At 56.0% G+C, this 21560-nt stretch overlaps 1 protein-coding gene across 1 annotated transcript in view; it reads left to right on the top strand.

Annotated features, from left to right (window-relative positions):
* Positions 1–15028: 15028 nt before the first annotated feature.
* Positions 15029–21560, top strand: part of LOC148594164 (androgen receptor-like) — a gene marked incomplete at its 3' end in the record, with an annotated part of 35766 nt that continues 29234 nt past the window's right edge. The window contains exon 1 of the mRNA XM_088527622.1: positions 15029–15905. Within this exon, the coding sequence (XP_088383748.1) occupies positions 15061–15905 (845 nt within the window). The remainder of the gene's footprint in view (positions 15906–21560) is intronic.

Raw genomic sequence — 21560 nt, 5'->3', positions numbered from 1 at the left:
ATAATGTGCAACCAGTGCTTGATATGTGAAGCCATCAATTTAACGTGAGTGATAGAGAATGAGGTCAGTTACGCCCGAAAGGAGAGAGAGGAAAATAAGACTGAAGGCAACCTAGGTCCTCAGCAACAGTCACCGAATACAAGTCCAGGTGCACAAGGAAACAAGATGGACAGAGAAACTGTCTCTGCAAGTGCTCACCCAGGCAAATCCTGCAGAACCCGAAGGCTGCAGGGACGCACAGCGTGGCAAGGAGGCGGTGCCTCACTGCCCGCATGGCCAGGACAAATCCAGGGTCCTGCTGACACGCAGATGTCTTCTATGCTTCTTCCAGCTGTCATGAGCTGCCACGGCTTTCAAGCAAATTCCAATGTGAGCTCAGGGAAGAGTCATCAGGACGTTTGGGAGCAGGTTATTGGCATGTACCAAAGCTCAGAAAGGAGTCTCTCAGGAGGATGAATGTAGTCTCAGCAAACTTGTAACTGTTCAAAACATCCATTCGGACTTCACATGCTTGTTAGAGTTTTTTTTTTAGCTGATCTATTGACTGTCAGTGGTCAGTCTGCACCATTCAGCTAAACTTGCAAGACAAATTGCTAAAAACACTAACATTAAAGTAACTAAGCATTTCTCAGAGTAGGACTGAGTTCCAGCAGCACCCCCTGCAACATACAACACACTCAGTCCTCTCCACCTCTGATATATCTCATATATATATATCTCATTACATATAAAAAAATGCCCATTTAATTGTAAACACTGTGACTTAGTCCTATTGGCGTCATAGGCTGCTTCATGGATGAAAACCTTCAGTTGGGCTATACAGCTCCACAACTTTAAAAGATATCCCATGGAGTTTTCCTCTGCTGTCATGTCATGGACTGGACCTTGGAGTAGGGATGGGAGAAAAGATCATTTCTGGGGGGTTGGATCTTCTGAAGGACTGGAGATTAATAGAAGTTCAGCACTTTGCCAGCACAGGAATACAAAGAAAAACTCAGAAAAAGAACAGTGATGACAGAAGGGCTCACTGCAATCAAAACCAGACCAGGATCTTCCCCACGTGCTGCAGGAGGGAGGGAGGTGTTGCCCTGCGCAGCGGCCACATCTGTGCCGGCTGCAGATGGGCTCTGAGGGACACGCACTGTGGGTCGTATGAAAACAGGAAACATCCTTGCATGCGGCACCAGGACGAATCAAGAAATATGGAAAGAACTTTTTTTTTTTCCAGCAATTTAAGCAAGTTTTTCCCTGGAGTAGGAGGACAAAGGAACCAAGTCTGTGAGAATGAGGAAGAACTTTTGGCCAGGAGAGAGGATCATCTGTGGTTAGCTGGCTAGAAAACATTTCAAGGCTCAAATAAGTATCCAATTATGCAAGATAATTGGGCCCGCTTGCCTAGAAATCCAGCTGAATGTCTTCCAGAGGCTGGTGCAGTTAACTGCATCTCTCTGGCTAGGGGAAACCAACAGTCTTGGATGTGCCCTGATGCTGTCCTTCTTGCATGGGACAAAGAAACACAGAGGCAAACAAGGAGCTCTGGCTGATAGAACAGAATTGAGTCCCCAGCTGAGACCAAAGAAAGGTGGACCTACCATGGGGAAAAATAAACAGAAAAACAGGACTGCTTTTCAGTTTGCGGCATAAATCAAAGATTACTAAAGTAAATGGAAAGATGCTTAGATCAGCTTGTTGTGCACTGGATACAGGTCAGTGCCTGTTCTAGCACAACGTGGCCACGTTCTCAGTTGCAAAATGCATAGGTTTCTTTCACCCAAATAACTCTGTAATCCAAATCCCTGCGAGGGGTGCGATCGCTTCGCTGCAGTGCAAGGACAGCCAGCCCATCACTGTCCCCTCCGGAGTCCCACGGGATCTCACTGTGTAGAAAGGAAATGGCCACGTGCAGGAACAGCCCTCCACTGTTCCCAGACTATTCCCAGGCCTCTTCAACTTTCTTTCAGAGATTTCTTTCATATTCTCATGTTATATCAAGCCCAAGGAACACCTTTGTGTTTTTTGTGCGTTCTTTCAAAAGTGTTTGCCTGTCTCTAAATAATTTTAATTACCATTTGTTAAATATCAAAACTAAATGGTGCAATTAATAATCCTTGGCCTTGTATTCCTAGAGTCTGTCCTCCTGCAGTACACTAATCTCAGGAAAAAAAATCCTCTCAGGAATTAGAAGCTAAACATATTTTTCAAGACATTAGGGATCTAATCCTGTTGCATTATATAAGCCAGTAGTCAGTGAGCTTCTTCCGAGCTATGGTTAGCAAGCTGAAAACCTTTTTATCTATTTGGGCACTCTGGAAATTGCCTGTCCCATAGAGCAAGGAACTTTTCATCTAGTTTATGCAAACCCTTCCTGAAACTTCTATCAAACAAGAAGCAGCTCAGATCCTGTTTACCCTAAAACATTTACTTGTGTTCTGCCGAGGACAGAGGTGGAAGAAATGCGGGCCCTCCTCCATCCCCGTACCCGGCTGCGTGGCACTGCGGCGTCCCTGCCGGCGCGGCGGGGCCTTCGCGAGGCTTCACGCGCGTCGGGCCAGAGGCTCCACCGGCTTCTGCCCAATGGAGATTGACACGAGATGGAACCAGAGATGGAGCCCGCGCGCAGCTGTTGCAGTTTGCTCTGCAGAGCGTTCTCTCACCTGCCGACCTTGAGTGACAATCTTGCTCTGTATGTAACCCCTTAATTACGATTATAATTAATAAGCCTCTCTCTGCCTCTCCCATGGGGAGCCCTTTCCTCAAGAACACTTTGTAGGACTGATTCCAGCACGACTTTTCAGCACCACTCTCCCGGATCCCAGGTTTCGGTTGTTTTTATTGCACACAATTTGTAAAAATGGATTTGTCCCATAGTGACACTTCACTCTTGGCACTGCTCCCACGCATCAGGAAGATGCTGAGACAGACATAACAGGAACACTGTGTAAAAGGACATGGAAAAGGCAGTATAAACAAATAGGAAGTGTTGGTAAACAAGGCCTTAAAGAGCCTTTAAATCACACGCAAATCCTGGGCACGAGGTCTCAGCACGCGGCTGGGCGAAAGGGGACCCTCAGGTGCAAGGTGCGTGGTGTTGCCGTCCATGCCGCTTCATCGGCCTCGTGGAGGCAGGGAGGCCGCAGGGGCCTCGCTCGGCGCACGGGCACAGCCGGACCGACGCGCGGCCTCCCCGCGGCCGCCGCGGTCCAGCGCCGCGTGCCCACGCGGTTCCGGCTGCCTCCGGCCTGCGCAGGCGGAGCTTGGCGCCGCAGCAAAAGCCTTCCTGCGTGTTTGCTCTGCAAGGCCCATTGCTTGCCATGCCAGCTGTGTTTCAGGTACGCGCAATGCATCCTTAAACAGGAGCACCGCATCGTCTTGTGGACTGGGAACTTCCTCAGGCGGAAGAATGGAGGCTGAAGTGAATGGACTTAACTACCTGGGACAAACCTGATCCTTATCTGCTTTTATTTCCTTTTCAAAAAGTACTCTAAACCATTTGCATATAAAAAGAAGATCACATTAAATTCTTCAATCAGCTATACCCCAGTAACTTCTTTAAACTGGAAGTAAACTCATATTTATTCCAGGATACATTTCATTAAAATTCTGCAAACAGTCCAGGAGCTCTTGTTTGAGAGCCTCTCTGTTTAGGATTATAAAGTTCTGGAAATCTCAAGGAAAACTGCTATATACTTCCAAGACATTATGTGTCTAAAGTCAGATCCCTAAATGCGCAGTGCGGCCAGTGGCTAGAAATCTGGAGAAACGGAAACTGGAGCTTCCCCAAGTTTCACTGGAGATTCAGGCCACAAGTGAAATGAAGATGATCTTTGCAGCGGCCTTTTTCCAGCCATATTTCAGAGTGCTTTACAGAAAAGGGCAGAAGGACCCTCGATGATAAAATCTTATCTTGTCTGCATATCCGTGTACTTAATTTTATGTCCATTTTACTGTCTGTCTATGTATCAATTTACCTATCTACACCTGCAGTCTATGTGTTGGCTGGCAGCCTGGCTAGGGGATTTTATAGCTTTGTGTTAATTCATAATTACTATTTTCTTCATTCCTCCAGTGAGACTAAGTGCCTCATCAGCCTCATCAGCCACCGTGGCGTTTGGAGGAGATGTGGGGACAGGAATCGCAGCCAAGGAGCCATTAGCAGCGAGTTGGCTGAACCATTGGCAGAGGAGGAAGCAGCCTCCGAGAGCAGATCCTCACTCATGCTTTCCTCTTTGCCGTTCAGCTGCAGGAAGCAATTGGCAATGCCGGGTCCTCTGCAACCATAAAAAGGATCGGGGAAGTTGAAAGACACTCAGAAACCTCGTTGTCAGACTGTCCTTTCTCTTCTGAGCTGCCTCGTACCCATCAGTTACGTGTGAGATGGAAACAGCCAATTCAGCTTTCTGTGTTGCTTGTTTGGCTCCTCGCGCTCGCACTAGCCGTGTTCATGTTTCCAGCCCTGATAGGGTTATTTATACACAACGCAGCTTCCCTCTCACTTTCTCAGATCAGTTTTCTCATCGTGCTTGACTCCGTCTACTTTTATGACCGCTAAGTTTAGGCCTGGAGCGCTCTGAAGACCCCGCTGGACGCGCGGCGGTCGGTTGGTAGCGGGAGCCATGCCAAGAGCGCGGGCGGGCGCCGGGGACGGCAGCTGGGCCGCTCGCGCCGCCGTTCTGCACACGGGCTCTGCTAAAAAAGCCCCATGGCCCGCGGGCATGGAGGCCGCTGGGGGATCTGCGGGGCCACGGGGAGATCAAAAAAGGAAGGGAAGGGAAGCACTAAGCACTGCTAAAATAGAGAGGAACAGCTTGCTAGTTTATCTGTTTATCCTTGGGCTGCCAAAAGCTGTGGAGCCCTTTGGCTTCCCATTGTGCCGCGGAGTCGGGAGACCAGGGGGCAAGAGGCGCTGCTGCACGGGGCTCCGTGGGATGTCGGCGCTGCCCCGCACGGCTCCGCTCCCTGTGTCCCGCGGGCGATGGGGCTGCTGCCCCGCATGTCCGGTGGGCAATGGGGCTGCTGCTCCCCATGTCCCGTGGGCAATGGGGCTGCTGCTCCCCATGTCCAACGCGCGGCACCTGCCTGCTGGGAAGCGGCTTGGAGCTCCCCGCTCCTTCCATTTGCCCTAATCCTCGCAACAGGAGCTGCGGGGACACAGCGAGGACCACGGCAACGCAGGGCTCAGATTCCAGGGAGGGGGAAGGAAAATAGATAGCAGAAATGAGCAACAGCCTGCGAAGCCGCGTTATGAGGCTTCTTCCCAGGAAACCAAAAGAGAACAGCCTGCTGTGCGCACTGCAAGGAGGGATCCCGTGACCACGGCTGGCCCGGCACAGCCATGGGAATTGCGGAATAAACCTGAAAATGAGGAAGGCTTTCGGGGGAAAAGTGGAGACGGAGCCAGCAGCTCCCGAGGACGAGCGCTGTCCCGCTGGGGTAGGTGGGACTTGGGAAACCTGGCTGGGTGGTGACGGCCCGTCCCATCCCTGCTCCCAGAACGGGATAGCAAAAGGCCACATTCCTTGAGGGAGAGGAGAGGCAGTTGGAAAACAACAGGACAAATACAAATACACGGAGTACTGGAGATTTTTGTTGTTTAATAGGGAACTACAGTAACAGCAACAAAAAACCAATGTTTTTCCTCCTTTTTTTTTCTCTAATAAAGCTGCCATTTTCATGATGTCTCAGAAAAACAAGACATCTGCTGTTAATTTTCGAGTGCAAAAGGACTCCCCAGATAAAATTTCAGTACTAGTTTATGAAAGGACCCAGAATATCACATGATGAGCAATAACCAGCTCTGAAAAAGAGGCTTTGGACAATATGGTTCCTGTTACAATCATGCAGAATTTTATTCAATAAATGGAGGCTACCGGTTGAGCAAGGCACAGACCAGTACTGAACTTGCTGGCTTTCTGTTGGTGTGTTCAGTCTACTGAAGGGTAAAAGAACACCTGCACTCATTAGCAGCTTTCATTACATCCGTTTGCAACATGGGACAAAATTGCTGCCATAAAAATGGAAAGCTAGCACTGGAGACTGGAGTCTGGGCAGGCTGACTGTTAATCGCTTCCTGAGATTTCGCGTTCTGAAGCCAGGCAGGTTCGTACGCTTGTCGCCGTATACGGGAGGCGCTCTGCGCTCGTGGCGCCCGCGGCCGCCGTGCCCGGCCGTGGCGCAGCGCAGGGGAGCCGTCTGCTTGCTGCCCGGGACAGGAACCCAGCCGACGCGGTCGGAGCGTCTTAGCGACTCATGGACCCAGGTTGCATTTCCAGGAAAAAGGCTGCTGGCAGGAGGGCATTGCAGGCTGCGGAGCCAGGACATTCCAATGCCAATCCAGATCCTGAGCCCCCACATCTGCACTGAGATCAGTGGCGAGCTCCAGGCCAAGCACTTGCTGTGGGCAGAGGTGCCGGTGGCTGCCAAGCGGTGGCTGCGCCAGGCAGGGAGCTGCAGTCTGTTCTCAGGCTTCTCCTCCAGTGTTTGCCATGGTTTGAATTTCACCCCAAGGACAATTCCTGATCTTGCTGCAGAGGTTCCTGGGCTCCCTGCGTGCTGCCAGCCATGAAGCAGGTGGGTGACCCGCATGGTACCGCAGCGCGCGGACGGCAGGGACCGCGGCGCTCAGCCGGGAGGTACCACAGTGCGCAGCCGGGAGGGACTGCAGAGACACTGCTGGGAGGGACCACGGCATGCAGCCGGGACCCCAAGGTCCCACGGCCTGCTTGATACCACAGTGCACAGCCCAGACCCTGAGGTCCCGTGGTCCACACGGCACTGTGGTGCACACAGTCGGACCCCAAGGTCCCGCGGCCCGCACGACACCGCGGCACGCAGCTCCCTGCACCCCGGGCAGCGCTGCAGCCCTGTACTGGAGACGTGTTCCGCTACAGACCAGCACCAGAAACCCACTGACCCAGCTCCTAGTAAGCTCTGCAGCCCCACGAGCACGTTCGAGCTCTGGATGGCTGCGGATCTGTGCTCTTACAGAGCACGGGATAGTGTTTTTTTGGGGAAAGCAAATGAGGAAGATTTGTTAATGCGAGCCTCTAGAGAGAAGATGTTTAATGACTCGTCCCCTGTCAATCTGTTACGTGCTGCCATTCTGAGCAGAAACACAGGCTATTCCGAGCCAAAGGGTGTTATTCAAAAAAGTATTTTCTCAATGTCCAATATGTTTGACAGGACATTGTAAACAATCATTTTGGTACCAATCCAGCAAAGCACTTAAGCGCAGACGTAACTTTAAGCCCATGCGCATCTCCTAGAGTTCAGCGGGACTGTTCGTAGCTGTGCAGATGAAAACATATTGAAGCGCTTTGCTGGGTCAGGGCTCTTCGCTATCTCTCCTGAACCTGCCTGGGGTGTTACTGTACTTGTGATGAAGTCATGCAAAGTGCCTCCCGGTTTCCCGAATGCAGGAACAAGTCCAGCATCGGTTATTTTTTTCAACCCTTGGCTTTCTCTGAAATGAAAGGTAAATCTCAGTCACGTCCACAGACCAATGCTAAGCCTATGGCAAAAATCTCTTACAAATATCTACCATGGACTTAAAAATTCACCCTTTAGAAAAATTACAGATACGAATTACCTAATACATGCTATTGAAAAAATGAGAAAATGGGACCGGAAAAAGCAACAAGTTCAAATTGGGTGTGGGTCATATCCAAGACATTGCCTGGTGCCCAAAGCAGCGGCAGTGCCAGGAAAAGCCCTCTGGAAGCCGTTCCCCGAGGACGTCTCATTGGCTCCTTCTGCTCCCAGCCGAGCTGCTCTAGTGACAGAGGCTGGGGAGTCACAGAGGAGCAGGACGAGTCACGCAGGCAGCACGGGCAGGCAGAGCGGGGCCGCGTTTATGTCCATTGGACCTGGCCAAGCTGTCGGGGAGTCCTTCTCTGTTTGTCAAACAAGGTGTCACAGAATTACTGAGGAAGAAGAAATCTGAACTACCAGATAAGATTGTTTTTTTCTAAATTTGAAAATAGCAATAAATGGAAAAAACTTGGAATACAAAAAAGATGCGAAAAGATGTGAAGGCCATTCCCAGCTCTGCCGTCTAACCACTACCTGCAGGCCTCACACTTCCCAGAGCGGAAACCTGCGGGAGGGATGGTACCTCTTCTTCCTGCTTTCCAGAGATGCAGTAAGATTTGATTTGAAACCAAGTAGTGAAGCATTTTGCAGCTCCCGAATGGGAATGGCAGAAGCAGAGATAATGTCTGACAGTTTTCTGCCCGTTTCATCAGTGAGATGAAATCTCTACAGCTACAAGTCCGAATGTTGTTGAACATGGGTTCAGCTCTCTGTATTTCCCCTGCTTTTTCTTTTATATCTTGGGAATAGCCCTTGGATTCAGAATACTTTGATTTTTAATGGTCTCCCATGTAGAAGGACTCTAGCGAGGACTGAGCAGGTCAGCACTGATTGCTGCTCACGTTACTTGAACCCTGAGCAGAGGACGCCCTCCTGCCCTCGGCAGCCCCAGCTCAGATCCAGGTCTCTTCCCACACGGCTCGGAGCCCATGGGGCAGGGGACACTCGCTGAACGTCGAGAACAGAGGCCAGAGACCTGAACATAACAAGCCTTTGCCTAAAGTGAACTGCAAACTAATGCTGTCTGCTCTACTGAAATCTAAATGGTTTGAACTCTTGATGATAAAATCTAAAATATTCCAAAAGGAAGGATGATTTCTGCGCTTAAGCTCAAATTGAAATTTTGCAGATAAGGTCGGTACAAAGTTCCTTCAGCAGTTAGTCTGAAGGCAAAAGTTTTAGAAGCGTTTTCATGTGCCGTAGATGGGCACTGTCCTGTCCCTGGGGATGGTTTTGGGGAGATGTGTGATGTCATTTTGGAAAAAAACTAAAAATTACAAGAAAATGTACTGCCTCTGGCCAGAGCGGCAAAGGAAACATTCTGGTTTCTCACAGCATTGGTATTCAAGTGTAAGTAGCCAGCCTCGGCTTACTGTGAGCAACCCCTTAGCTCGATCTGGAGAGCGTTTGGAGCTGCCCTCCGTGCGTTTGCAGAGTAGGGATCACTGCGAGCCGGATCCCGACCTCCCCATTCCCATGGAACAGGCCTGCAGTCGGGAGAGGTTTTCCCTGGAGTAAATGCCTGCCATGGCAGAGGGTTAGAATATAACTCCTCTGCATCCAGGTACTAAGCAACTGCTGCCAAATCTTATTCTGACATATTTAAGTCATATGAAAAGAAAGACTAAGGAGATAGAGAGTTAATAGAGTTAGAAAAAGAATTCCAAGGGATTTTATTACTGAAGCAATTCCATTATATAGCTAGCCTTACATGTGCTTATGTATTGGGAACGCCCTTCATTCGGGGAAACCAGATGTCTAGTGCTCACCTGCATGTAGGAAGCTATTACTGGAGTTTCCTGATCACGGTGCTATTTCATTTTATTTTACTTCTGACTGCAAGCCTGCTAAAACACTGCCCCGTGAGGACTGATACTAGTGCGCACCTCAGCTGCAAAGCGAAGCCTGCCCCGTGTCCGTGGTGTCCTCGGGAGCAGCCGACAAGCAGGTCAGCTCGTGCAGGACCGGCCGGCGCTGCCTCCTTCCCTCGGAGAGCTCGGAGCCTCCGTGGTTTTCCAGGGAGGAGCAGCTCTGCGGTTCCCGCAGGGAGCGTTCCCGCACTCCCGCTCCTGCTGCTGCCTGCCCGGAGCTGCCTCGAGGAGCTGCCTGCTCTGCCTGCCCGGAGACGGGGCCGTCCCGGCACGTGAAGCCGGGTGTCACGCGGCAACGGTGGGGAGAGGACGGTAGTCGGGTGTGACCCGTGTTTGTCACCGTGTCTCCCTGCCCCACGGTGCGTCCCGCACGACGCTGCTCCCCATGCGGCTCCACAACCCGACGGCCTTGGCCAGTGTGACAAAAAGCAGCACTCCAGGAAGCTGCCTTTTTTATAGGGGTCTGAAATAGGAGCGGCTAGAAGGAGCTGGAAGAGTTAAGCTTTTAGCTTTGCGAGTGTGTAGATACTCTTAGTGAAAACAGAGCCAGGAGCCCCTCTGGCATCTGTAATACAGACACGAGCTGCGGAAAGCACGTGGGAAAAGTCTGTGACGGTATCAGTGAAGCAAGAGGCTTCCAGAGGTGAAGCAGTTAATGCAGCATCGGGGGCACAGGGGCCGTTTCACTGTGGCCGCGGCAGCGTGCAGCTGTCCCCAGCGCAGGTTGTCCACAGCGTCAACGGGTGACGGGGCCGGAGCTGTTGCTGCGCCTGGCACCGGCCGCAGCGGCACCGTGGGGATCCCTCCTAAACAGTTCCTGCTTGGAGCACTGTGGCCAGTCATTAAGACACGAGTGTGATCAGGATGCTGAAGGGCCATGAGATGCAGTATTAGCATGATGGTAGTCATGCTGTTTGGTACTTGTTCCAGTTTTAACTGTCCTCTTGAGGTCCGTGTGCTGAATAGATGCACAGAAAGAGGAGTGAAGCTGCCGACTCGCTCCTGGGAAACAGACGAGGGGGCAGAGAGAGGCGTTATCGCGGAGGGAGGGCAGGAAGGGTCCTCGGAGCGGGAGAGATGGAAAATCCTCGTTTTAGAGTAACTTACACCGCTCACCGCCTCCTGCCCAGGCTCCGCATTGTCTACGGCCAACCCTGGCCGGCATCAGCGCACGGAGAAGCGTACGGTGTTGCAGATAAGGCACGCACGAGAGCAGGGGATTAGGAGCCCTTCCATCTGCGCCCCTGTGCGCGAGCAGCAGCGGCTGCGGGCAGGAGCCGCGTCCTCCTCAAGCAGCGAATGGCACCAGATGCGCAGAGACGAAGCTGCCTTTCTTAAGAACTCACTTGTTCTTCGAGGACCTGACCCACGCCTGTCAGCAGCAGGTTCATCATAGGAAGAGCCATCGACGGACGGAAAAAGCCCAAGAGGTCTGGACAGTGTTGGGATGGGAGTCGGGAAGCGCGAGTGGCGAAAGGCGGCATCCTTGGGAATGATAAACTGGAGCTGGCCAGAAAAATCATTAAAATGCTAGTGGGGCTTGGGGAGGAAAATTGGTAGCTTGTTCCTTCCAGTGTAACTACAATTCCTCAGATTGCTTTTCTCTGTATATGTGAGTGATGAACAAATGTTTTAACACGCTTTATGATAATCTAAAATATAAATTATTTGGTCTTGTATGAAAGTCACTAGAGAGCAAATATTAGCCATTTTAATAGGTAAACAGACTTCTGTTATCATCAAAAAGCTGTAGCAGTGCAGTTACCCACATCTGTTTTTAAAGTGCTGTAAATTTTTGAGATGAATTTTCCTGCATTCTCTCTGGCCTATCGTCCCGTTAATCTAATATTCGTAATAAGTTGTTTGTTAGGTGAAGTCCCCTCTGATTTCAGCCCATAAAGGGTGCACAGACCAGGGGCTCCAAGCCGCGCGCCTGCTCTTGCCCGGCTCTAGCAGCAAATCCCGATGTGTGCTCAGCTCGGCACAGCGTGCGCCAGCTCCCAGCTCCGAATGTGCAATAGCAGCTGCCTCCATTTCCTTGGAAGTGCCTCACATGTGCCTAAGTTCAGAGCAAACCCAAAGCTGCCCTTCTAAAATATTCTTAATGAAGAAGCTGCTTGGGATGTGCATACCAGAGGCAAGCTGAGTTTTCACTATGGGATAGAGAAAAATATCTTTAAAACCTTGTAAATGGGCTCCTCTATTAAAATTTCCATGCCACACTGCAAACTATGCAATGCAATGTTGCACATCACTGATCCTGCCCCCATCCCGAACGCACGAACAGCCGCGGGAGCAAACAGCCCATTTCCCAGCTAAACGCGGATGGGGCCGATTGGCTCATGGGTGTTTTTATAGCCAGGACCCCCCAGCTCACCAGGGACCTCCATCACCGTAGTGGGCAGCGAAGAGAAGGTCAGATAATGGTAGGAGTTTTAATTCCCTATTTAGATTGAAAAAAAAAATCAATACTGCAAACATTGAATTATACCTTGTTTGACTTTTTTTCATTTTTATTTTATATTAGAAAAATGAGTATTATTCATTTTACATCTGTTGTATGTCACAATTATTCATTTTACATCTGTTGTATCAAGCTCTGTTTAAAATCAATAAAAACATATGTGCAGAATTTTAGGATGTTTCCAAGTTTCATTTATTTTTATAAAATGCATTAAGAATAGACATAAAAAACAACTCTCAATTTTTAATCTTTGTTTAAAAAATTGATTTGTGTGAGGAAAATGTTTGTAAAGCAAAGAACGAAGTGCTGACTCTCATAAAGCTATAGGAAACATTTTACTGATGCCTCCTTTATGCCTCGCTCGTCGCCCCGCTGTAACCCGGCTCTGTCCGTGTCTGCGGCTGCGGTGGACCCGGCGCTGCGGCGGGCCGGGCGCTCCGGTTCCTGTGCTCCCGGCTCCGGCTGGCTCCGCAGGCAGCCCGGGAAGCAGCTGATGCTGCCCACCCGCCGCGCAAAGCAGCGGATTTAAACCGCGCGACTTTCAGAAGAATCCACATCAGCGATGTATTTTCTGTTCTGCATAACAGAAAGTAACGCGTTACACGCGTTACAATTCTTAACTGCAGGCTTAATAGGAAAAAAGATCCTAGAATGTTAAACAGAAAGACATTAGTGTTTGACGGGCGCAGACAACGGAATGGCCCGGGCGCACCCTGGCTTGCAGCAGCAGAAACCCTTGGTTCCGGCACGGCCGCTCAAGGCCCCGGTGCAGGGTCCTGGCGCCGGCAGCTACGGGCCTGGGGCTCCGCTCTGCTGCCCGCCCTGCTGATTTGGTAACCACAGCTACAGCTTAGCTTTCATCCCCAAGTTATACATTTGTGTAGTTTTTGCCCTTATTTTTTTTTCCTTCCCCATAAACTCTGCTTATTTTACTGTGCTAGAATTTAACTCTCAGGGCTGCAGCTGAAAGCTGATCCTGATGCTGACTCCTAAACTGTGGAAAGCAATTTTATGAAGAGGATTTAACTTGGCTTTAATGAAACTTGTAAAACAATCCTGAAATGCTCAGGAAAGTCACACTTTAATATTTATAAGATAGCAACTGCACATAAAATACTCTCTGCACATCTTTAGTGCATTTGCAGTAAATATTTTTCCTGTTCAACCACGTATTAAGATTTAAGATTAATATGTTTAAAGACTTTCAAAAAATAGAATGCAGGGCCAAATAAACACACACCAGAAAAGCCATTAACTTTTAACAATTTTAGAAACAGATCTGCAAATAATGGCAAAATGAAGAGCTCACAGGGAGCGTTTTCAGAAAAGACAAAAGAAACACTCTGACTTCTTTGAATTTACATGGTGATCTCATCGCAAAACTGCTTCTAGAATAACGTATCTTACCTAAATAGACAATAAGAGCAAAGTGCTGCCTCCAGACGGGTTTCCAGGAGGTGGATGTTTGGGATATTCCCTCCTTGCTGGGGACGGTGGTGACCCTGCTCGTGCGGGCAGTCCGTGCGGATGGCCCAGCGGTGCGGGAAGCGCAGACCCGCGCAGGCACCGCGCGCGGCCCCGTCCCGCTGCAGCCCGGCGAGACTGGCCGAGAAGCGGCGCCGTAAACCGCGTCGCCTCCGCAGGTATCTGCCTGCTCGGGGGAGGCAGAGGAGCTGGCGGGGCGGTTGCGGCACTGCTCGCAGGGGCTGCTGGTGGCCTTGCTCAGCATTGCCGCTGCAAGCAGCCCCTCCACAAGTCAGCGTGATCATGGGCGCAACAGGAAGAAAGTACTTTGAACTGGTGGTACGAATCATGCAAAAAAGGGCAGTTAGTGTTTTATGAGTGCTTTGAAAAGCGGTGCAAACGAGGGCATCCCTGCAGGAAGTGCCTCTGGGGTGTGCGGAGCCTCCAGCAGAGCCGAGCTGGGCCTTGCCCAGCAACCCGGTGGCTTTGCTGCGGTTTACGAGTATTTGAATAATTCACACACCATGCTCGTGTTTTGCAGTGTCTGTTGTCATCCTAGGAGCTCCCACCTGTTTTTTCCTTAGTGCCAGCGATATGTGACTTGGGATGCAGAAATCCTGGTGCCCTTCCCAGCACCCTGGACCCCGTGAACTTCCTCCACCCCGGCAGTGGGACAGGGACTCTGCGTGCGGCAAGGCACTTTGTCCACTGCTGCGGGGGTTTGCACAACCTCCCCCTGCTCTGACCTGTGAAAATGCCCCCGAAGAGTCAGCGTGACAGTTCTTTTTCCCTGACTGACTCCTCTTCTCCTTTTGGCACAAATTCCTCTTTTCTCTTCCTCTCTCCAAAGCAGCTGGAATTAACAGGCCTTTTTTACCGTACCTGAACCAAGTACCTGCTGAGGTCTGGGAATGGGACACGATACCAACATTGTCACCTTGGAGCAGTTCTTGCCGAAGCAGCAAGGGGAGCTCCCGCGTTGGTTCTGGGAGCGCCTACACAACCCGGTCCGATTGGGTCCTTTCGGATGGGGGCGCGAACAGCGGAAGGCTCTGGGCCCCTGCGGCAGCACGGGTGGGCGCCGGGCGGGGGTACGAGCAGGGGGGCGGCAAAGCCTCGGCGAGCGGGGGGACAGAGGCTGCTCGGTCCCGAAGATCCGCAGGGAAGGGGCTGCGGCACGGAGGCTGCAGGACGCCCACGGAGGCTGCTCCAGGGCTCGGCGAAGCCCCGGCCTTCGCTGGCCGTCGGGAGCACCGGGAATGCGGGGAGCACCGGGAATACCGGGAGCAGGTCCCGTGCGCGGCGCGCAGGGCCGGGGTGGCGCGGGCTGGAGGCTGCGCCCTGCTCGGGGGCGCTGCAGGTGCGCGGGGGCGGCCGCGCTCCCTGCGCTCCGCCCGCGAGGCCGGCGCGGGGGCGGCGGTGGCAGCGCCGGGCGCGTCGGGCCGGGCCCGCGGCTCCGGGGGCTCCGCGCGCGCAGCGGGAGGCGGCGGCGCCGCCGGCGGGCCGGGCCGGGCCGGGCCGGGCCGGGCCGCGGCGTGGGGCGGGCCCGACGCGGCGCCTCCTCCCGCCGCCTCTCCGCGCTCCCGGCGCGACGCGGAACGTTAAAAGAGGCGGTGGCGGCGGCGCGGCCGCTCCTGCGCGCTCCCCTGCGCGCGCCTGTTGCGCGGAGCGGCCATGGAGGTGCAAGTGGGGGTCGGGCGCGTGTACCCGCGCCCCGCGGGCAGGACCTTTCGCGGCGCCTTCCAGAGCTTCTTCCAGAGCGTGTGCGAGGCCTTCCAGGCACCGGGGCCACGCGCGGAGCCGGGGCCCGGTCCGCCCAGCCCGCGCCCGCCACCCGCTGAGCCGCCCGGCGGCCCCTTCCCCGCCTGCGCCGCCGACCTCAAGGAGCTGCTGTGCGAGGCGGGGGCGCTGCCGCCGCCGCTGCTGCCCGAGCCGCCGCCGGAGCCCGAGCCGCCCAAGGAGGGTTTCCTGGGCGAGAGCGCCAAGGAGCTCTGCCGCGCCGTGTCGGCCTCCATGGGGCTGGCTCTCGAGGCGCTCGAGGCGCCCCCCGAGCCGCCGCCCCGCGACGACTGCATGTTCGCCGCGCGCCCCGGCTGCAAGGGCGCCGAGCCGCCCCTCGACGTGCAGCCGCTGCCGCTGTTCCGCGCTTCGCCGCCGCCCGCCGAGCCGCCCGCCCGGCCCAGCGTGGCCGCGCCGCCCGCCCGCGTCAAGCTGGAGGGCGCGCTGGAGCGCGGCTGGGCGGCCGCGTGTCGCTTCGGCGCCGAGCTGCCCGCGCCGGGGCCGGGGCCCGCGCCGCCCTGGCCCGCCTTCTTCGCGGACGAGGGGCAGCTGTACGGGCCGTGCGCGGAGCCGCCCGGCGGCCCCTTCGCCTGCGCGCGTCCGGCCGCGCCGCCCGCCGAGCCCGCCGAGCTGCCCCCCGACGGCTGGTTCCCGCGGGCGCCCTTTGCCGCCGCCGCCTGCATCAAGAGCGAGGTCGCACCCTGGGGCGACGCCTACGCGGGCGCCTACGGCGACGTGCGGTGAGTGAGCGCGGAGCCGCGCGGGAGCGACCCCCGGGCGGCCGCGGTCCCCAGCGGCACCTAGTCCCGAGCGGCGCTTGATCCCGAGCGGCAGCGGCCCCGAGTGGCGCCGGCTCCTGACGGACCCCGAGCTCTCCCGGTCCTATCCCGGTGCTCCCGGACTCCTGGCGGCCCCGGGCGGGCGCAGCGGCCGCTCCCCCCGTCCCTCCGCGCGGCCGGTCGGTCCCGCGGCTCTGCCGGGGCGCGCGCGCGGGGAACGCGGGGAAGCGCTGCGGGGCCGCCCCGCTCCTCTGCCCGGCGCGGGAGCAGAACCGCCGCCGGCGCCTTGTGTCTCCGCGGGGAGAAGCAGAACCCCCCGAGAGGCGGCTTTTAGAGAGCGTGTGGCCCTGGGGTAACATGCGGCGGGTGCTCAGGTCTGCAGGTGTCCTGTGGGTTCAGGAGGAAAGTAGTTTGCAGGAAATATTAGTTGCTTCAGGAAAAGGCATGGTATGGACGGCAGGTGTTATTGATGGGCTTGTAGGGTAGTGCAAGCCTTGAGCAAGGGGCTGTTGGTCTGTGCAAACAGGGGCACCGGGTCTCGGATGATGGGCGCCTGCCATCGCAGGGTGTTACGGCAAGACGCGCCGCTGTTGGAGCCGCTGTAGCCGGCGGAGACCAGCGTTGAGAATGTGCTGCTGAAGGGTTTTCCTTTGGAGCGCAGGAAACCTGCTGGCCGCCTGGCTGCAAGCAGCAGCCTCAGCTCGGGTCCGTTCTGCCTCCCTGCAATGCTCTGCGGTGAGGACTGAGGTGTGCGAAGAGGCTGTGAAGCCTTGAAACCAGCACAGGCAAATGGGACCCACTTGCACCTCCGTGCTGGTTCTGCTGCCTCTGATGCTGGTGTTTTTATTTGTGCTGTCTGGTTATTCCCTTCCCTGCAAGAACTAGCTGGGGTACCATATAGAAAAGCTGAGGACTTTGAGAAAAATGGGGTGAAGGGAAAGAAAGGTCAAAATGAATCCATTTTACATATGTTGTAGCAGTAGAAGAAATTGTGTTGTGTTCCTCCAGAGTCCACATAAAAACCTGTTGCAATCAGTGTGACTGCAGCAGGGCTGTGTAGGGCTGGAGAAGTTTCACTATCCAAATACTGGTGATTGCTGCCGCAGGTTTTCATAGCAGAAGGCTCAGTCCAGCAGTGTCCTACCTGGGGGTGAGGTCCCTGCAGCAGGTCTACTTAGCAATAAGGGGTATTTTATTAGGAAAGCAGACTGGGATTTATGGTGGCCTGCAAGCTGTCGGTGGGTGGACTTGGGCAGCAAGCTAATTTTGCCTGAGTTTCGCTTTCGAGATGCAGGGTGTCTCCCTCGCTGCTGCGGGCAGCACCCTCCCTGTGCCCGCTGTGTGGGCTCGGCCCTTGTTTCCCTGGGAGAAGTGGCACTCAGAGCCCACCCGGCGGGTGATGACAGCAGGACTCGGTGCGGTGGATGGAGCGACGTTTCGGAAAGCGCTGCCTGCGCTTTGAACCGCCGCCGCTGTGAGCGAACGGCACAGTTCACATCCATCCCGTGCTCGAAGGCGATTTTAAAATGCTGTCAGCAAGGAAAAGGCTTCTCTGAGGTCAAGTAGAGCCGTGCAGCTGAATCGCTGTTGGGTTTATTTATTTGTTAGCTCTGCATCGCGCTGCCTGTTAAAAGCAGCCGTGCGCGGCACTCAACCTGCCGCATGCGGAGCGGCAGCAGCGCCACGAGAGCCGATCGCGGCCGCTCGGCACTGGCCCTGCGGGAATGGAGCCGGGGGCTCCGCAGGGAGGATGGTGGCCCCGGCGCAGTCGCTGCTGCTCGTGTGAGTGGAGGGGTCTGTGTCCGGCCGCGCCAAGATGCTGCGGTGCCGTGACAGCGCCTGGTTGGGTCTGTTTGGTGTTTGCGGCCATGTCACTAACGCGGCCCGTGACGGGCGAGCGAGCTCGGGGCTCTGCAACTGTTGGCCTTGCGCTCAGCTTATTGCATAATTGCTGCCCGCGATCGGCGAGGCGACTAACAAGCTCTTTTAAGAATAAGAGTGGATTATATGGTAAATTGAAGGCTGCAGTCTTAAATTAATTGACGATTGAAGTGCAGAAGTGAGTGGTTGGGGCTGAAGGAAGTGCCGCTGCTGCGGCAAGGGGACAGGCGCGGGAGGGTTTGTGCATGGCTGGTCGGACGTCCCTGCCCATGCGGTTCCAGGCTTTGGTGGCAGCTCTTCCTACTGCCCTGTCTCTCCTGAGTGGGGTCATTGAGGCAATCGCTGCCTCTCGGAGGGAGTGATAGGGCTCAAGGGAAGGTGCAGGGCCCGCGGTCACGGAGCTGGACGAGCTACGATGGGGCTTGCGCCCGGCCCAGTGCCTCCTCTGCACCTCTGCTGGGCTGGGACTGGCTCTCCCGCACCGCTGCCATGCCCGTAACCTCCAGTGCTGGGCCAGGACAGGCGGCAGTGCCCTGGGAGAGGGGCTGTGCAGGCGGGAGCGCTGCTGCTGCGTCCAGCGCTCCCTCCCCGCGGGTTTCCCGTCCGAAGCCGGTGCCCTGCGCGGCTCCGTTAGCAGTTCCTTGCCTGGGGCCACAACTCTTCCCGCAGCACGGCTGAAGCGATCGCTTCATTTTGTGGCAGTTTGAGCGCCCTGTCCCAAGGTGGCTGGTGTGGCACGAGACCCCGTGACCGCTGGGACAGACAAGCGTGTTCGGAGCGCGTCGTGTTCAGTTGCCAGCGCTCGGCTCCCCTTTGCGAGTGGGTGGCAGGGCTGCTTTCCTGCAGTTTCGGTTTGCAGAGCGCAGCTCGCTCCTGCAGTCTGAGCAGGTCACTGGGCTACCAGGTTGGCCAGCAGCACCCACTTGCTCTGGACATATTTGTCAACGTTCCTACGTGTGTTCAGGGCCATTGTGGTGGCCGTGCCCTGCCTGTGATGACAGTAGCGTGGCTTTTGTGCCATGCCTTGCAGTCTGGAGTAGGAAGTCGCAGCAGAACTAGGTCTGTGAGCGTTCTGTCCTTGAAGAGGATGAGGGGAGGAAAGAAGCCCCCTTGCGAGCTTTGCGGTGGGGCCGCGTAGCAGGAGGCAGCGGGTTGGGCCTGGCGTCCCCGGGCGAGTGCCAGCAGAGCGTGGGGCCATGCGGGCTGTGCCCTGTGGTGGCACCGAGGGGCCCGCGGCTCCTCCAGCCCTGGGAAGGACGACAGCCATGGATGTGAGGAGCGAGAAGCTTTGTCCTGCGCTGCAGCCCTGTCTGTCCCTGCGCCCTCCGGATTAGTGCGGTTGGGTGGATGAGCGGTGCTGCTGACCAGGAGAATATTCCTGGGGTTTGGTGTCTCCAAGGTGCAGGGTTTTGAGCGTGCTGGGCAATATTGGTGCAGGGAGAGGCTTTGAGGAGGTGACGGATTTTTTTCTGTTTTGCAAATGGTGCTTCTGCATTTCCAGACATTGACGATGGCAGGTGGGGCTACAGGGATTGGCACTGGAAGTCGGGGCGAGACAGGCAGGGGGATAAACCTCGCTACCGGTGTCGGCAGGAGCAGTGAGCTCGTCTCTCCAGGAGGGGACAGCTGGGGCCGCAGTGGGAGCCGGGCCGGTCCCCCTGTGCATCCCCCTGCGTTGCTCTGCACCGGGAGCCTCGCGGGGCGGCTCGCGTGGGCGCCACTGTCCTCACATCCCGCTGTGCCTGCTGGAGCGGCCCCGTTTCATGGATCCGTAGGAGTGTGCTGGGGAGCCCTGTGCTCTGCTTCCCGCTTCGTGGCTCCTCCAAGGGGCCTTACGAGGGCGGCAGTGGCTGCTGTCTTTCCGAAGACGATGCTTTCATCTTTTCCTGCCCTTTCCTCCCAGCCTTCCAGCCATTCGACTGTTGGATCCCGTAGCCGCGCTGGCCTCTCTGCTGGTCAGGAACGGCAGGAAAAGCACCGTGACCTTGGCTGGTGCGCTGAGAACGGAGCAGGGCGAGCGTTCCTATCAGCGGCCTTCCTCCTCCTCCTCTTCCTCCTCCTGCTGCTGCTGTGGGGGTGCTGGGATGGGGACAGTGCCCCCGTGGCTCCCCAGGGCCACGGGCAGCCGGGCTGTGCCTGTGCTGGCACTCGTGCTCGTGTGCCGGGTGGTACCTGGGGCCCCAGGCCTGTCCTGCGTCTCTCGTCTGCATCTTGGCTTTGCCCAGCAGCTTAACAGGAACTTCCTGGGGGAGAGTCACTGTTTTCCCAATCTCTTCCATCCTTGTCCCTTTTTGCACCCTTCATGTGCTGGGAAGTCTCCAGTTCTTTTGACCAGAGTGCCCACGGTGTCTGCAGCTTCCATTCCTGAGGTCCCTGCTCATTTACCACATCCAGGGTGTGCAAATGTGCTGAGACTGGGGAATTCGGTTGTGTGTCAGGACACAGCGGTGCTCTGGGGTGTCCCGAGCTCCGCAGCTCCCGCGGGTCCCTTGGTGGCGCCAGCAGCAGCTCCTGTTCCTGGTAGGAGCTCTGTGGCTGTCACTCATCGGAGCCCTGCGGGACCCAGAGCTGCGGCCGTCGGGACCCTGCAGCCCTGGTGCTGCAGGTGCCCCAGCTGAACGCTCTGGCCCGGAGCTTATGCCCTGCGGGCGGTGTGAGGCTGCTGGCCGGCCTGGCCACCCGCCTGGCCCGGGCCGAGAGCTCTGCTTTTTGGTTATTCGCTTGATTGCTGCTTTTGTGCCTCCCTATGTCAGGGGAGGAGAACATTTCCCTGAGGATGCATGAGCAGAGCCCTGCTCCCCGACCCGGGTGCACTGCTGCACCTTGGAAAGGATAGAAGAGGTAAAGCAGCACTTTTTTCCCTTTCTCATTTGCAGAAGAGCCCGAGCCCAATTGTGGGTTCCTGGCTTGGTCCCTGGGGCGCAGAGCTGCCCCGCTCCCCCCTTTGCCCTTCCCCAGCCGTGCCCCGCTCTGCTCCCAGGTCCAGGAGTGCTGGGTGGCCAGTGCCACAGCGGAGGAGCCGCCGCGCCGCGAGCTGCTTCCTAAGGTTAACTGCGAGCCGCTTCCTAAGGTTAGCCGCGTGCCGCAGCAGCCTGGGGAGGGGGTGCGTTCCCATGGGATCCGCGGATCGGCTGCCTCCCGCCCAGCTGTGGGGCGGAGCGTGGCCGGGATGGGCGCAGAGTGGCCGCAGGCCTGGCAGGACGGGATGCTCCAGACGCCGGCTCTGCCGTCAGCTTCGGCCACGTCCCCAGCTGCCGTCTGCGCCCGGGAGCGCTCCGAGCTCGGGGCTAAATTTAGCCCCGTGGCCCCTGCGCTCCGCTTGCAGATGGCTGTAAAACACCCACTGCCGGGGCGCAGAGCTCCGCCAAGCCCAGAGGGCTCCCCGTGTTTATGGTTCAACTGCCACTGCCCTGAGCAGTGACGTCTGTGCTCGAGGCCACTGCCCTGTGCAGGTTCAGCCCGTCAGGCTTTCCAAGAAGCTCTTCCAGGGCCCTGGTGCTGGAGAGCTGCGTCCTGGCCAGCCTTACGTGCTGGGAAGCGGCTCCCCGTGCGGCCCCAGCCCCCTGTGCATGGCCCTTGGGCAGTGGCAGCTCCCACTGGCGCTGCGCTCGCCAGCCCCGCGCGGGTGTCTGCAGCCGCGGGGCCCATGCCGACCTGCTGCAGCGCCAGTGGGGAAGTCACCACTTGCTGTGGTCGCTGCCGGGGTCGGGACCGGCCTCACGAGGCACTTGTGTG

Source organism: Tinamus guttatus, unplaced genomic scaffold, assembly GCF_059628265.1.
Source record: "Tinamus guttatus ecotype Peru unplaced genomic scaffold, ASM5962826v1 Tinamus_guttatus_pri_ptg000287l, whole genome shotgun sequence".
NCBI lineage: Eukaryota > Metazoa > Chordata > Aves > Tinamiformes > Tinamidae > Tinamus > Tinamus guttatus.
This window is presented reverse-complemented; position numbering and strand designations above follow the sequence as displayed.